We start from the raw sequence: 16852 nt of genomic DNA on the forward strand, positions 1-16852 counted from the left end.
TTTCGGCTGCTGAGGCAGTTTCAAACAATTGATAAGAGACAGGGGGATTACTATCTCACTGTACAATGAATATTTGAAATCAGCGATGACACAATCACCTGTAACGATTACGTAATACAGTAAAAGATTACAGATTAGAACATTGCAGGCCTCAGGGGATCAATATGTAGAATATCAAAGAAGTGAGTTTGGTGACATGATTGACAGATTTGTCAAGTTTGCGGTGAAGTTGTTCCAATTGGCCAAAATTGGAAGGTCGAGAGAAAGTTCCGACAATTTGTTGAATTAGCAGGAATGCTACTTTGCAACTTCCTGGAGGGACTGGAAATTCAAAGGTGCTGCTCGCATCAAATGCGATTAGATGAGATTCAATTTGTTTGTTTTTTTACTTGTTTTTTTTTTCTCCTTTTTCCTGAATTATTTTTTATCTATTTGTTTGACTATTTATTCATTTATTTATTTTATTATTTTGTATTTATTCATATATTTCTTTATTTTTCTTCCATTATTACTAGATTTGTACTACAAATATCACCGATATTGATTGATCTTTACGAACATCACCATCATTATTTTAACTTGTAACTTTTTTATTATCATTTTAAATTTTTTTAACTTTTGACAATAATTACTAGCATCATCAGTATCAGTCCCACTACTAATTATCACTGATCCTCTCACCCTCCCCGACTTGACTGTAGGCCACTGCACACAGGCACACACACACACACACACACTTACACACATGCACGCACACGTGCACACACTTACACACATGCACGCACACATGCACGCACTTACACACATGCACGCACACGTGCACGCACTTACACACATGCACGCACACGTGAAAGCACTTGCACACATGCACGCACACATGCATGCATGCACTTACACACATGCATGCACGCACACATGCATGCACTTACACACATGCATGCACGCACGCACACATGCATGCACTTACACACATGCACGCACTTACACACATGCACACACATGCACACACACACAACAAATGAACACACAATACCACAGTAACATCATTTGTATTATGTATATGTATATATGTATATGTTTTTGTATATGTATGTTAACTGGCCTGCGTTCTGTGTTCCCTGCCCTGTTAGTATTTCCTTGTTGTTGTTGCTGTTGTTGTTGTTTGTTGTTGTTTGTTAATGTAATGTCTGGCATATGGCAAAAAATAAATAAATAGGTGAGATTCAATTCTTTCACTGTAAAACGTTATACAGCAATTTTGGGAATAAACAGGTTGTATCATTTGTTTTTAGTTAATTCAACATGACATTTCAGAAAACACAACATTTTATAAAACGACTCGACAGTTAACACAACTCATATCACAGAACACGGCGACCTTTCACATGAAATGTAGTGTTTTCTGATATGTTGATATGCTGATATGTATTGTTGTGTTTTGTCCTTACAGGCCACTGTAGGTAACATTTCTAGGTTTAATTTTTGGTACACTGGCGGCACCGATATATAGGACGCAGTCCACTTTTTAGATGAAAAAAAAAACGATTAAAAGTGCCTTATACTCCGAACTTTATGGTATGTAACGATGTTCTCATACCCCCGGCTGTACCAACCTGCCAGAACAGATTTAAGATCCATTAACACATGATGCATTTCACCTAGATGCCTGGCGATCCAGTTGTGCAGCCCGAAAGGGAACTGAAAGAAAGCCGCCTCGCATGCAAAGTTTTGCTGTTCACACATACGAAATGTTAATTCACACTGCGCCACACAAAGAACAGAAAACACAACCACAGGAAGACACACAGTAGAAGTCGCCGGAACCTAGTTTTAATTCTGGACCAATTTTTTTTTGCACTCATAAACCTTACAATACATAACACGGGATACATTTGCAACAGCACAGTGAGAATTTTAAATATAAAATACATAATTTTTTCCTCTTGTGACCTTATGTGCCACCTTATGTCGCACAGCACATCACACATAATGGATATTCAGTCTGGATGACACTTGTCCTTGTGTATTGTACCAACTATTCTCTTCCTAGGGAGGAATCCACATCCTCTTTTCTCCTCCAGAAGCCATCAAAAGAAAAGTAATACAACAGAGGATCCAGACAGCAGTTCAAACTAGCGAGGCATATCAGTGGTGTGAGAGCAGGTCTCCACCTTTCAATGAGAACACCCATTGAAACAGGCAAGAAAAACACCGTGAACATTATCAAGTTCATGACAAAAATCAGCATGACATTCACCTTGTTGTCGACCCTTGCGGAGTCGTTCAGACGTCTGTTTAGAGTCCAAGACACCATAACTGTGCACACAATGTTGACTGCCAGCATGGTGAACACTAGCCCAGGCTGAATGTAAGCCATCGCCGATCTAGGAGGACACTGGAATTCAAAGCAGGAAGGTCCAGGGTAGGTGTTTAAAAATCTTGTAAAGATAACACTCTCTGGGATGTTCATCGCCAACACAAGCAGCCAAACGAACGCAGCAGCTTTCCAGGCCTTTGAGGAGGTTCGAAGATGGCGTGACCTCAGGGGATAAACCACAGCCAGCAGCCGATCCACGCAGATGAAGGTGATGAAGAAGGCGCTGGAGCGTATGTTGTTGCGAAAGAGCATTGTGACACAAATACACGCAATATTGTCCAGGGGCCACGTGCCTGTGGCGTAAAAGTAGACCCTCATGGGCAGAGAGATGACGAGCAGCAGGTCTGAGACTGCCAGGTTGACCATGTAGACGGTGCTGGGTGAGTTCAGGCTGTGGCAGCATAACAGAATACACAGCGACAAGGCATTGAGAGGCAGACCCACCGCTATTACAGATCCAAACACAACAGCGTACGCCGGGTTCTTCATTTCTGTTCCATTTTCTCTTACTGTGAAGTTACACATGTTTTATCTTCTGTGGGAAATAGAGAAGTGCAGGCGAGTGAATGTAGCTGTGACATACACCACAATAACCACGCCTCTGCACGAATCAGATCTCTCAAGATCACAAAGGGTAGCAGCCGCATGCTGAAGTGGAGGAAAATGCTGAAACAGGAAACAACATGTCATGTAAAAGGAAGCTCCTCGAAAGTTATTTATTGTCTTACCATGTACAATCGTACCCTTACATCTATAACACATAAGATAATGCATATTTAGATACATTTTTACAGTTTCATACATCTACAGCTTTTTACAAGTCATGAAAGAGCGAAGGAGGAACTAGGCTGAGTGCACACTCGAGTCATAGACAAAAGAAAAGAAGCAAAACTTCCTGTTTTAAGGTGATAAAATAACACTCCCATGTTCTGTGAATTGTATAGCTTCTTGTATTTACAAACCATCTGTACTGCACTCGCACATGCTCTTCCATCTGAACTGGAAACTATGCTAATTAGGCCACAGGAATGTAGCCACCTGTGTGCACAGTGTTGTGTTACTGATGTATTTGTGTGTTTATGTTGGACATACCTGTTATACTGTACACTACAGTGGTCCTCGGAGAATGTAAATTACCTGTTTAGTGTGTTAGCATGCTAATGTTTGCCAATTAGTACTGAAAGGCAGCAGAGGCTGATGGGAATGATTCTTAAGTTTGAACTTGTGATGTAGAAAGATGAAAAGACCTCTTCACCAAGCCACCCCTGTCCCTGTTTAACCCCAGTGTGTGTCTGTGTACACAGTTCACACACTTCTCTTGACATGTTTCTGCCCTCTTTCTGTTCAGCCCAACTGCTTGACAGTGGCATTGTTAGAGTCGAACATATGGATGTTTTGATCCTACCCGAAACTTAAGTTGTAGTTTCAATTGTTATTGGGGGCGCAGTAGAGCTCTGCACAAGTGTGACGGCGTTGTGATAACAATGGTTGTTTTCAGTGTTGCGCAATCTCGTATCCAATGGGCTATAGTTCAACAACGGTATAGCCTCTGAGCCCAACAGTGAACATGCCTGCCGTGTAGCCAGCGGTTAGCGATAAAAGACATCCAATTAAAGTGATAGACTTTAATTAACGGGTCTCACCTTTGCTGAATTTTCAACATCATGATGCAGATTTGTAAAAAGTAAAAATGAAGCTTTGTCAGGTCTGTCCTCAAGAGGAGAAGAAAGCTACTTTTAAAATGCTCGTTTGGATTGATTATTTCTGATGCATTCGAGGTAGTCGGGAAATCTGAACGCTTAATGGCTGTTGCAAACTAATGTTGTGTCTGTCTGTTTTGGCTCTTGTTTGTGGTATTCTCATTATGTGTTTGCCCTACAATCCGGCACAAGGCCACAGGTCTTTGGGCTATGCCCACAATCACCTGCTATTTGATTTCTGCAAGATGTCTGCAATCAAATTCTATACATACAGTAGTAATACAGCCTTGAGATTATGTGATGAGAGGCTTGTTGCACCTGCAGTAAATCTTATCAAGTTTTAACAGTAAATAAGTGTCATAGTTTAATTAAATGAAGAACAGTATGTCAATTTAAAGGGGAGCAAATTTAAAAAAAATGTGTTGTCTTGGTGTTTTAGTTTATTTAGCCTAAAGGTGTCCAGAGTGTAGCAGCCAGTGTGCGAGAGAGAGACAGAGAGAGAGAGAGACAGAGAGTGAGAAAGAGAGAGAGAGAGAGTGTGAGAGAGATTGTGGAACAGAGTGTGTGGGAGAGAGAGAGTGTGAGAAAGAACGAAAGAGAGTGTGTGAGAGAGAGAGAGTGTGTGAGAGAGAGAGAGTGTGGGAGAGATTGTATGGGAGAGAGAGAGTGTGAGAAAGAAATAGAGAGAGAGAGAGATAGTTTGATAAGTTTCGTTATTTCTGATAAGATTTAATCGTGGCCATAAAATCAACAACCCCCGGCTGCTCTCGTACCCCCCTACAAGCTGTGAGGTTAGCCCCAGATGTATCTGGCTCAGCCCCACATGCTTAAGTCATAAAACGCCGCTGCTGCCTGATAATGATCTCTATCCGCGAGTTCCCCTTTTAAGTTCACACACTTGACAAAAAACCACGAGAAATATCACCAGACTTTAAATAGACGACTTCTTAATTCTCACAAGACACATGAGAAGTGCAAAAGCAGTCATCCTGTGGAAGTGCATCACATCTTGCAAAAAAAAACCACAGTCTCACGGTGGGCCTCATGGGTTATATTTTGTTCTATGTTGTAAAACACACGAGATGAGCGTTAAATATGAGCATAACTGAAATTCATGATTCAAAGACAGGAAGAAAGTCTGACAAGAAAGTTACAAACTGTAAACACGACGCACCGGCTGTGGGTTTGCTCTTTGGTGCATGTCATCCACATTCTCTCTTCCCTGTTTTTCCTGTCACTCTTCACTGCATCTATCTAATAAAATAAAAAACAAACTTGTCTGAAAATGTCAGAGTGTCATAAATAAATGTGTTGTCAGAAGTATATTTAAGTGCTTGGATCTAATGTTTCTATTTGACTTCTTAAAAAGTTACATTTGGGAAAGAGAAATTACAGAGGTCAACGTCCCATGTGAAATAATAAGTCAATGTAGAGTTATTTTTACCCAATCAAAAACTAAACATAACCACACAGACCGTCTCAGGTTAACCTTATCATAGAAAGACAGAAGACAGACCTTGAAGCAGATGCTAGTGGTTAGCTTAAATATAAAATGCTAAACAGAAGCAACCCTGTGTTTCTGCTTGAGACATTAAAGTGTATCTGTTTGATATCATACAAGTTGTTTGAGGATGTATTAAAACAGCATGTATCTAGCTTAGCTTAGCATAAGAGACGGGGAAACAGCTAGCTAGCCTACCAGCACTTCTAAGGTCGGAGATGTACTTGCTTTTTACCTTGCGTTCACTTACACAACCTGCGGTGTCATCAACGCAACGGTTCACATACTTCTCTATGCACTACGAGTGTTACTGGAGGATACCTCTAGAGGGCACACCACAGAGCTCAGGCTGTGTGCAACTACTGTATGTGAGGGATGTAAACAACAGACATGGCGATACTCAAGGAGGTTACGGTTATGTTGATTCTGAATAATCGGTGGCCGTGTGACCGACCAAATCCCGTAGCCAGCTCAGGCGATAATGGACAGAACACACCATCAGCACATAACAGGCCTGGACTTGTTTCCATTTCGTTTTGCAGGTTTCCATGGTGTGTGTCTCTGCAAATGTCAGCACCCGTAAACATGTAAACTGCAATGTTTCCTGTACATCCTACTTTAAGTCAATTTACGTTCTCACCGGAATAAACCCGTCTTTTCTAGGGGACCACGGTCCGGTGGTTCTGTCCGAACCAGAGTTTCATTCCAGCGTTCACACCACCTAAACGAACCGCGCCGAGGGGACAAACGCTCCAGGGTTCGGTTCAATCAGACTAAACAAGGCTGGTGTGAACCCACCCTTAGATGCCATTGGAACTATTTGTAGTGTAAAACTTATTAACTGAAATACTTCAGACCATTTTAATAGTGACAAACAGAAAAACATTTCAATTTGAATCATGTTAATACCACTTATATACTTTAAAACAGAGGGCCATCTTATTCAAACTGCTTGTGGACTCAACTTTATACAGCATTTATACTTTTCACAATCATATCAGTTTCTGTTGGTCTGAAGCTAACGTGGGTCGGAGTAATAGACTCAATATGCTTGTTTCATTGGCGCAAATGGTCCTCATCTGTAGACATGTGGTTTGTAATGATACAGCACAATTTTATAATTTATTATAAATTTATCATATTTATTTTGCGGACCCCCAGGCTATGGCTCGCCGACCCCACTTTGAGAACCACCGTGTTAGAAGGGGTAAGCACAACTTTCATCAAACATCATCCATCATACAAAAAGAAAAACATTTAATGAGGGCTAATGAGCCGAACTGTTTCTTGGCCAGAAGGATTAACTTCTTGGAGCCCCCGCTGGCTTTGTTGTTTTCACACTTATTTAATGGACATAACAAAAGAGATGAAGACGGTTTGCATTATAGAGATAGAGACAGAGCCTGTTTTTATTGTTTATGCTAAGCTAACTGGCAGCTCAGGCCACATATTTACTGCACAACTGTTCTCACTGAAAACTGTATACTGACATTATTTTTCTTACTGTGTCAGAAATAGGAAGCGACATCACAACAAACGTGTCGGTTCTACCAGGTTTGTGTTCATCGTGTCAAATGTAAAAGACACGGGGCAAAGTATTTGTGTGCATCACACGACTACAGCAAATATCAGACTTCATACCTTTCACCTTATCAGCCAATCTGCAATTTACCACTGACGCTCTTACTTTGTCAGCCGTAACCTTTTGAAAGATTTAAATCAAAATGGCTTCTGTAGCGTTGGCAATTATGTGATCTCGCCTGACTCGCACACTTAAATAAAAGGTGTGGATCCCTTTGGGAGCATTAGGCTGGCTGGCTCATCAATGCATGCAGGGCACATGAGAGCCTACATCGATTTCTGTGGTAAAAGCAGGGATGCCATTTTCTCTAGGCCCTAATATTTAAGAAACTTGAGTGCTTCTCACGACAGATAATCTTTGTTATTAGTGCTGCAGGTGAAAACACTGCTTTGAAATGCTGGGCCTGCTGCTGGTGGAGACAGCTCGAAAGACAGGGAGAGGCAGGCATGTGTTTGTATGCAGCAAGGCAAGTTAGAAAAACTCTACTTCCTTTGTCACTCCTTGTTTCTCCCTCATTTACGTTTGTTTTTTTGTCGGTTAATTGTTCAGGCAGGCTATCAGAGCAAGATCGTGACTACATAAAAAATGTAAATGGTTATGACAACAACCTTAAAATAGAAAAAAAAAATGGAGAGTGGAACGAATAATAACGATATGGCAAGGAATACAATTTGGCTCACCCATCCGAATGGTGCAGTCTCAGCATCCTAACCAACTCAATTATACAAACCTGCGCTCAGTTCCCAGCAGACGAGCTCAAGCCAACAATCCCGTATACTCCCTCCTCAGCAAGACACGCTAGAGCCAAAGTTAACAAGTGACTGGTGGAGAAATTTGTAAATCTAATCAGCCACAGAGAAAGAAAGTTTTACTCATAGGTTGGTGGACCAAACTTCCACCATGGAAACACAAACTTGGTAGTGATAATAGTGAAGAAGTTATAGTAAAAGGGGAGCGACATTCGTCAGGTGCGGCGTCACAACAATCCAATAAGGGTGTATCGATGCCTCTCTGTCCCTTAGTGGTTAAAAATCACTCGATACAAAGCTGACATTAAATCGTTCAAAATTTTAAGATGTTTCTTTAACGCAGTGACGATCAATAATTTTAAATAAATAATTGCTCACAACTCAGAAAAGTTAGAAGAGTCCGCTATTGATTTTGACACTGTATGGAAATGAAAGAAAGGCGATGAAGCGGCAGAAAAGGTCAGTCCACATATATACAGCTTTCATTAAAAATGATCATTTGAGGACAGAAGTTAAAGCGGGTTTAAGAAATAGGTTTTGTATTAACAATAGACCAAAAGATCAGGTCTGAAAGGCAACACAGAGTCATCTCTGAACTCTGCAGGTGTCTTTAGCACATCTATTAGCTTCCTGTTTTGGTTTCACAGCCTGCAACTTCACCATTCTGGTTCAGTCTATGTGCTCTCATTAACCTGGTTTCAATATGCAGCAGGGAGCTTTTTCCAGCAACAACAAAATGTTACAGACTTCCTGCAAAGCACAAAACAGGAGTCCGAAAGTTAGCAACTAGCTAGTGAACATAGTGAAGCATATAGCTGCTACAGAGCAAGGTCTTTTCCTTGGAAGGTGGTGTGGACCAAAACAGAGCAACAAGGAGAGTGCTTATTCTCAAGTGGCTAAGCCTGTCTACTTTTAAACTGCAGTGTACCAAGGACAGGCTGAACAACACGTTTTCAGATTGGCAGGTTTGAGACGTCACAAACCTAAGAAGCAAATCCGGTTAATGGATGGGGTGGCGCTATGCATATCATTTTGTGTAACCTATGGCAACCACTTACTATAATTTTTGCAAACTCACTACTGACTACTAACGTTAACGTTACAAATAACTACATTTCAAGCGAGCTAAGTTTCAACAAATTGCCAGTAAACGATGGCAGGGACGTGTTGGGCGGGGCCTATGCAGATTTGGGAATTTTTAATGAGGGAGATGGAGGAGATGCCTTGGGAGGATTTTTACAAGGTAATTAAATGTATTTTGCAGCAGAGCATTGTATATGTCTTTACACATGACTGGAGCCACTGTTAGCCATATAAAGTTTTAAAGGCTATAATATGTTAAATATTGAACTTGCTCTTCATCCATGTGGGGAAAGAAACGTACTAAAAACGTATTTTCTTTGCATGGTTTACCAAACAGAAATGCACAGGTGGAACTTTATGGAGACTTCAGCCCATCTTTAGGTTCTGGTTCCTTAGACCCGGCTGTTAACAGCTTACCCAAACTCCTCACTACCTAAATACTCCAACTAAAACTGTTCACAGAATCACAGCCAGATCTTTACCAGATTATCCAGAGAGGTTCTGGGAAGAAAAGTTGTTATTGACCTTTGAAATCCTTCCGCCTTGTCCAGTTTGATAGTGTTCAAATAGTCTTCTGGATATAGCTTCATTTTGAGTTTCTTTCTGAGTTTTTTCTTATAACTGCTGTGTCGCTTCCTTTCTTTCACCAGAATCTTGGCTTTTGTAGTGTTTTCCCAATCTCTTTCACCTTTTCCACTCTCTCAGTTCAGTCTAGCTGCCCTAACTGCTTCTCCTTGTGCTTATTCAAAGGAGCCTGTGAGTCATCCGGAGTCTCCTGCTGGTGCTTTTCTAGTGTTTCTCACTGTGGGGCAAAGCCTGTTTGCAGCGGTCCTTTGACTTTGTCAGAGTTATAGTTTGTGTTTTGATATTGCATCACTTTGTTTTGTGACTCTTTGCACACGAGTTAGTCCAGATCAACAAGCTGCAAGTCCACAGAGGAGCACCTTTTGTGGAGAAGTGCTGTTTGAATGAATTTGACTTGACCGACTTAACTAAAAAAACTGTGGCAACTTATATTCTGACTCCGTTTTCCCCCCCAAATACTCTTCTGTGTTACAGATGCTGTGCTGACATCTATTATATAGCCCTAAATAGGGGTGCAAAGATTAGCAAATTTAATACATTTGTTCGGTCTTCGTGCATGTTTTTCATGCTGGGTGCAAACAGAACAACGTTTTCTGGAGAGAAGCTGCTGAGGGGTGAGCCATCTCGCATCCTTACTAGTTCTGCTGAGAGTTGCGAATGCAGAACAGCAACCAAGAAGCGAGAGGTAAACAAAACATAGCAAAATGGCGGCAGCCGATGCAACACCATCACATCCTAAAACGTCTAAAGTCTGCAGAGTTATACCCTCAACGCTGCAAAAAAAAAAAAAGGATAACCTGCAGGATTTGTTCGCGGACCTTGCTTATCACGTGAGCACGTCGGTAATGTGCAAGCATTTGAAGAGAAAGCACATTGGACTCAGTCAGGTTAGATAATTAGCTTCAAGACACTTTTCAAAAAGAGCAGGTCTAGACCGTACTCTGTTATTTAGAGAGAACATGAATCACCATGAGCAGCACTTAGCAACATTCGGCACATTGGCAAGAAAAAAACTTCCTTTTAACAGGCAGAAACCTCAAGCAGGATGGGCCGAAAAGTGGGATAGAAGGAGATGCAGGATAGTGAGAGCAACAACAACATATGTTCTTGTTACATCAACAACATATGTCCTTGCTACATCATCATCAACAACAGTACAAAAGTGTAAAAATGTGCAAGAACAGCCTAGTAATGATGAAAGGCTAATAATAGTAATCGTAACAGTTGAAGTCAACAGGTCAATTATTAGCATTAGCAACAATAAGAATGATACAAAGGGGAAGACTGATGAAGAACTCATTGTCTTTATTGTTAGTGGTAGTAGTACTAGCACATGCTTAAAAGTAGGGCTGGGTTTAAAAAATAGATTTTTCCGATTTGTATCGATTCTCATTTAAATGACCCAATATTGATTCATAAATCCAGAGATCTTTAAAAATATGGAAATCTGATCGCTCACATTTCTGAGCACTCCTGAACGCAGCACGACTCAGCGCATCCCCCTGAAACACGGCAGTGAGGGAGACGTGCCTGGACTCATTTACTGTACCTACTACGGAGACATCAGTGATCGCTGACTCTTTTTATCGTGTGTGTGTGTCCATGAATATGTAAGTTAGTTTTGCACTTATGTTTATGTTAGACTCTGTTAGCATCGGCTTTGGCCGCAAGTGTATTTTTCGGCGTGTTGTTATACAGTATGCCTTTCCCTGGCTTTGTTCTTTGTGCTGTGAGATCTTGTAGCCAAATCTCGCGCAAGTTGAAGCGCTGTTCAATCAATCATTTTAATAATGCACCAGCATTGATATAGTAACTGAAATACCCCTTACACAAATTGATATCGAATCGAATTGGGACCTTATGCAACAGAATTGAATCGACTTGAGAAATCCATATGGATACCCAGCCCTTTAACTACTGTTTAAAAGCTGATAGCTAAATAAGGGCCATTAAGTAATCGTAAAAAGTATTATCTGAATTAATTTATTATCCGAATAGACGATAGATCGATTCAATTATTAATGACTAGTCGACTTTCGAAATAGCCGTTAGTTGCAGCCCTGTTGCTAAAGAGCTAAAAAACGGGGGAGCAGTCCTTCATCTATTCATGACAGAGGGAGGTGAATAAAAGCTGAGAAGAAACGAATGACGTCAACTAGTGTTCAAACACTTCCAGCATAGTATATATAGTGACAAGGGCAGCTGGGCTGACTGTCGATTTTGGCCTCTATCTCTAATGAAATCACTCGTCCGTTTTTGGGCAGTGTGGATAAAGTGCCATTTTCCCACACCAGGAAGAGTGAGGAGACAACAACCGCTGTGCTCACTTCATTAAAATTTTCCATTTCCGCAACGGCAGGAGTCACAATGAGTCGTGCTCTCGTGGCCTGTAGAGCAAAGTGTGCTTGTGTGTGTGTGTTCATGACAGCATCAGTATGCAGCTGGTAGTTTGAAAATGACTGCACATTGACCCATAGGGCGCTGAATGCGTGTTTGTGTGTGCTTGCAGAAGGAAAGCAAGTGTTTGACAAGCCGGGATCGTTATGAATATGGACAAATTAATTTATTTTCTCCTCCTCTGCAGCTTCAGTCAGGTAAATATCACCGCTGTAAACACAGCCAGTCAATACGGCTGTCGAGCGCGAGGCTGCTTTCTACGTCTGTCTGTCACTCTCTCTCTCTTTCCCGGCTTTAGAAGACAACACTGTGGAAGAGCTTCGGATTTGAAAAGATTATATGCTTTAGACGATTTCTCTGCCATTACCAGCTGGGCCAATGCAATTAACCCGCTTCATATGTTTCATCTGAGGCCAAAAAAACAAAACAAGTTAATCTGTCCCAAGCTGCGCGGACCTCACTTTATTAGTCCCACGCAAAGAGAGGAAGTTGGAAATTCAAGCTCAAATGGAGCTTTAATGCGTTCCCATTTCCAATTAGTGGCTGCCATGTTGACTCTTAACAGGTTCTGAAAGTATGGGCTGATTACCTATGCAAATGAGTGGAAGGCTATAATAAAGCTGTCAACAGAAATAAACGAGTTTAACAGAGGAGAGCGTTGCAACGTTGAGCATTGCCCGCTGGGCTAAACAAAGTGGCAACACCCCTGAGATGCATAAAGTTTGAGTGGGACAAAGTGACCAGCGTTTGATTGTTGCTTTGGACTGGAAGTTGGCCAGGACTCATGAGGTGGAGCAGTCCTGGAGCCATGGTTTCCTGTTTCAATATTTACAGGATATTTAAAGAACCAAACATGGGGGAAAAAATTGCTCACAATTATTACTTCCCTATGTGGCATATTCATTGTAACTAATGACACATTATAATTCCAGTTTTTAACTTAAATTCAATTGAATTATTATTATTATTGTTATGTAATTGTAATACCTGACGGGCTGCACCACCAGAGCGCTTTTGCTTCACAGCTAGAAGGTCACCGGTTCAAACCCCAGTTGTTGGCCTTTCTGTGTGGAGTTTGCATGTTCTCCCTGCACATGCGTGGGTTCACTCAGGGGTCTCCGGCTTTCTCCCACAATCCAAAGACATGCTCGTTAGACTCATTGGTGACTCTAAATTGCCCATAGGTGTGAGTGTGAAAGGTTCTCTGTCTCTTTGTGTCAGCCCTGTGATTGACTGGCAACCGGTCCAGGGTGTAACCCCGCCTTTCGCCCAATGACAGCTGGGATAGGCTCCAGCCCCATTGCAACCCTGAACAGGGTAAGCAGTATAGATAATGGATGGATGGATGGATGTAATATCTGACGACAATTAGGATTCCATTGAAACCAGTGGAACTTTAACATGCAATAACATTTTAATGGCGCCTTGGGTGCAATGCAAATTACCTGTGAATATACCATTGCCTGTGAAGTTGTTAGCAAGCAGTTGCTAACATTGAGCCAATTTCGGATCCCACCGGCTAAAGATATGATACAGCCTCTGGGGACACCGGTGAACGTGTCAGGCGGCAAGCGATAAACGTCTTCCTTTTCCGCGTGCTGCATTTTTAAAGAAAGAGAAATCGTTTTCTTGTGATGTTCTTGTTATTAACGGGTTTTACCTTTGCCGAAATTTCAACATCATGATGCAGATTAGTAAGAAGTTAAGATTCAAGCTTTGTCAGGTCTGTCCTCAAGAGGAGAAGAAAACTTTTAAAATGCTTGTTTGCTGAATGGAGGTCGGATCGATCTGATGCATTTGAGAAAGTTGGGAAATCTGAACGCTGGACGGCTTTTGTGACACAGTGTCGAGGGAATTCATCTCAAGTTAAATTTTATATCTAGAGCAGATTGTAAGCTGAACTTGCTGCAGATGTCTTGCTGAGATTAATAAGAAGCTAAATCATCATCAGATGACGCTGATGGGAGCTGGAATGTCGCTACGGCGGATTACGTTCTGCCTGCTTTTGCTCTCCTCGCGGTTTTTCCTGCATACGCTGCAGCCTGCTGATAGGTGATTGGTCAATTTACTCACTCAGTAGAACACTTGCCATCCCTGCCTACAGATTCTACATGTCTATGTAGAATCTGTAAATAGAGATTAACTATGAGCAGACAGAACTGTCATCATTTATTTGGATATCCAAACTGAGTCCAATATTCCCCCCATGTGAGCTGATTTTGGCCTCTACCAACTCCTGAGTGAAATATTTGGCTCTTTAGCTGCTAATGCTCCACTGCGTTCATCACAGCAGGTAGTTTAACAAAAAAAAAAAGAAAGTTGCCTGCTGAAGCCAAAGAAAAGAAAAATAAAGCTAGGGGAGCAGAGAAAGTGAACCACAGGAGGAAAGTTACAACGGAACAAAAATTTCATCTCTACAATGATGTCTGCTGTTTTTCATTTGATACATAGTTAAATTATGGTCGCTTAGATATTTAAAGGTTCAATGTGGTGATATTTTTCTAGGTTTCCAAGTACTCTTTGTGGATACAAGCTTAAAAAAATTAATTTAAAGTTTTAGGAAATTATGTAGATTTTCTTGCTATTTATTTTCTTCTATTTTTTTTTATTTCTCAGATTTTTATTGATCAATTTCAAACATTTTATTATTTTCACTGTTATATTTCTTCAGTCTTCAAGATTGTATCTATTGTTGTCAAATTGTTCTTTTTTTTTGGTCTTTGTATGTTTCTATGTGAAGCACTTTGTGCTGCATGTTTCTATGAAAGCTGCTATATAAAAAAAACAAGACGAGGTCAAAACCTAGTATGTGGCTGACCGCATCAGGTCACTGTGCACTTCTGTGGGCAATGTGTTAAAAGGACTGTCCTTATGAGGCCGATGACAATGTGTTTGAAAGCAGGTGCGCGCTGCGGACGTAGGTGAGGACAGTGGAGGCAGCCCCACCTACTCCCCGAACAAAGTATCCAGAGCCGTATAGACAGAAAGTCATGTCAGTGGAGGTCCAATATGCTCCATTATCCGCCTTTGCAATGTCACAACTCTCTCTCTTCAGGGCTCTGAATGTACCGTCACTCACTCAGTCAGTCAGTCAGACAGTCAGTCACATACAGACCCATGTGTAGGGCTGACCCAAAAAGTTGAGTTATGTTTGTTTCCTTAGATCAGACTATATAATTATATGGGAAAGCCCCCATTGACACATGTATGCGCCCTCTACTGGTGAGTGTTCAAGCAGGGCAGTTACTATAATGCCCTGTCTGATGCCGAGGAGCTCTTTCTCTCACGGGGCATGTGCTGTAATTGTTCTTTAAGTTAAAACAAACCTGCTGCGTGTCTCCTTAGACAGACTCTAAAACAGGAAATGACATCCCTAATTTTTCCTCCAGAATGCTTAATGACTGTCTGCTCAGCTTTGGGGGTAAATTTTCACAGACCAGATGCCAGTTAACTAGCACTGTCGTAGAAGTATCCCGCTGGGACATTGTTAGGGGGTTTATTGGTTGTGTTGCCATTCATACACTTTATGTCATTTACTGTAGCAGTGTTGTAGAAACTGTTGCAGTAATTTACTGACTTTGTTTGGAAATGGAGGACTTCTCCTGTTTAGCAGCAGAAGGCCTTCAGTTGTTAAAGGCTCTTATTGAAGATCGTTTATGGTGACTGAATGTTGCATGTCATACTTTAGTATGATGACAAGGCTGAATTTTAGATTTACCCACCTTAAAGTGATAATTTACAATGTATTCATTTAAATAAATGTCTGTTAAGTCACTATCTATCGCCGAATGAGGTAACACAATGGTGACTGAGCCTCTGGCCCACTGATGAAAGCCTTTGCATTTGCAATATTACAGACTGGGTGTCTGTGGCGACATTCGCAGAAAAAATCACAAGCAGCGCCCAGTTGGTGACGCGTTTTCCATCAGCCAGCAGTGGTTGGTCTGCCAGAGAGGGTAGGCGGAGCTAAGCGGCTGCTTTTCCGGTCTCTGCAAGTGATACGAGTAAAGAGTAATCTACTATGGCTGAACAAACAAAGAAAATTTCTATGGCTACAGATTCAAAAATAAGTGAAAATCCAAAGACAAGGAAACAAATTTGACGCTCAGATGAAGCAAACAGTCTAAAAAGGAAAGCGACCGTCAGCGAGGAAAATCAAGAGTTACAACCGGAGCCAACCGTGGACGTCACACATGGGAGGTGTGCTCCTGCAATTACCGTTTATCACCACAGGTGCCACGAAAAAGAAACTGAGATCTTCGAGATTGCAACTTCAAGATTGATCTGAAATAGAGACACTAACTTGAATTGTGTTAGTTAGGGTCTTCTTAAGTGATTTGTTGAATATAAGAAAGATATAGAATATCACCAGTCTCCTCCTGGCTAGTTTTTATACACAGACGCCTGGATCCCAATGCAAGATCGTTTTAAATGTCAAATTAAGAGTGTGTAGTTGTGTTGTCGTTGTTCACCTTGGCAGCAGCAACCCAGGTGTTAACAGGATGTTTGCCACTTTCAGTGTTAGTGGTTGGCCTCAGGTCCTTCCTGTCACTATGCTGAGCCATCCCCAGGTCCAACACCGAACCCACAAACCACTTTTGAAGAACAGGTCTGTATTTGCATAGCAGCTCTTCTGCCATTGATTGTATACATGATATACTGTAAAGTGCTTTGCCCTGCTTTCACCTTAAAAGTGCTATAAAAGTGTAGTCCATTTATCTGCCCTATTTTCTTCACAATAAAAGCCTTGAGGAGGCGGGCTGCCCACTCGCCATTAACAAAATAAAATGATTCACCGTTGTTGTAAATCACTTCCTGCAGTCAAGCTGAGCCAATCACAGAATAACGCAGGACATGTTGTGAGAAGACGGGGGAGAA

The 16852-nt window shown here is 41.4% G+C and overlaps 1 protein-coding gene across 1 annotated transcript; it reads right to left on the reverse strand.

The window, feature by feature from the left end:
• Positions 1 to 1808: 1808 nt before the first annotated feature.
• Positions 1809 to 2909, reverse strand: LOC138604719 (lysophosphatidic acid receptor 6-like). The gene has a single exon (XM_069676697.1). The coding sequence runs from the start codon at positions 2900 to 2902 to the stop codon at positions 2036 to 2038; it is 867 nt and encodes a 288-aa protein (XP_069532798.1). The 5' UTR covers positions 2903 to 2909; the 3' UTR covers positions 1809 to 2035.
• Positions 2910 to 16852: the final 13943 nt, after the last annotated feature.

This window comes from Semicossyphus pulcher, unplaced genomic scaffold, assembly GCF_022749685.1.
Source record: "Semicossyphus pulcher isolate SPU_LCO1_2020_fin unplaced genomic scaffold, fSemPul1.0.p SCAF_26, whole genome shotgun sequence".
Lineage (NCBI taxonomy): Eukaryota > Metazoa > Chordata > Actinopteri > Labriformes > Labridae > Semicossyphus > Semicossyphus pulcher.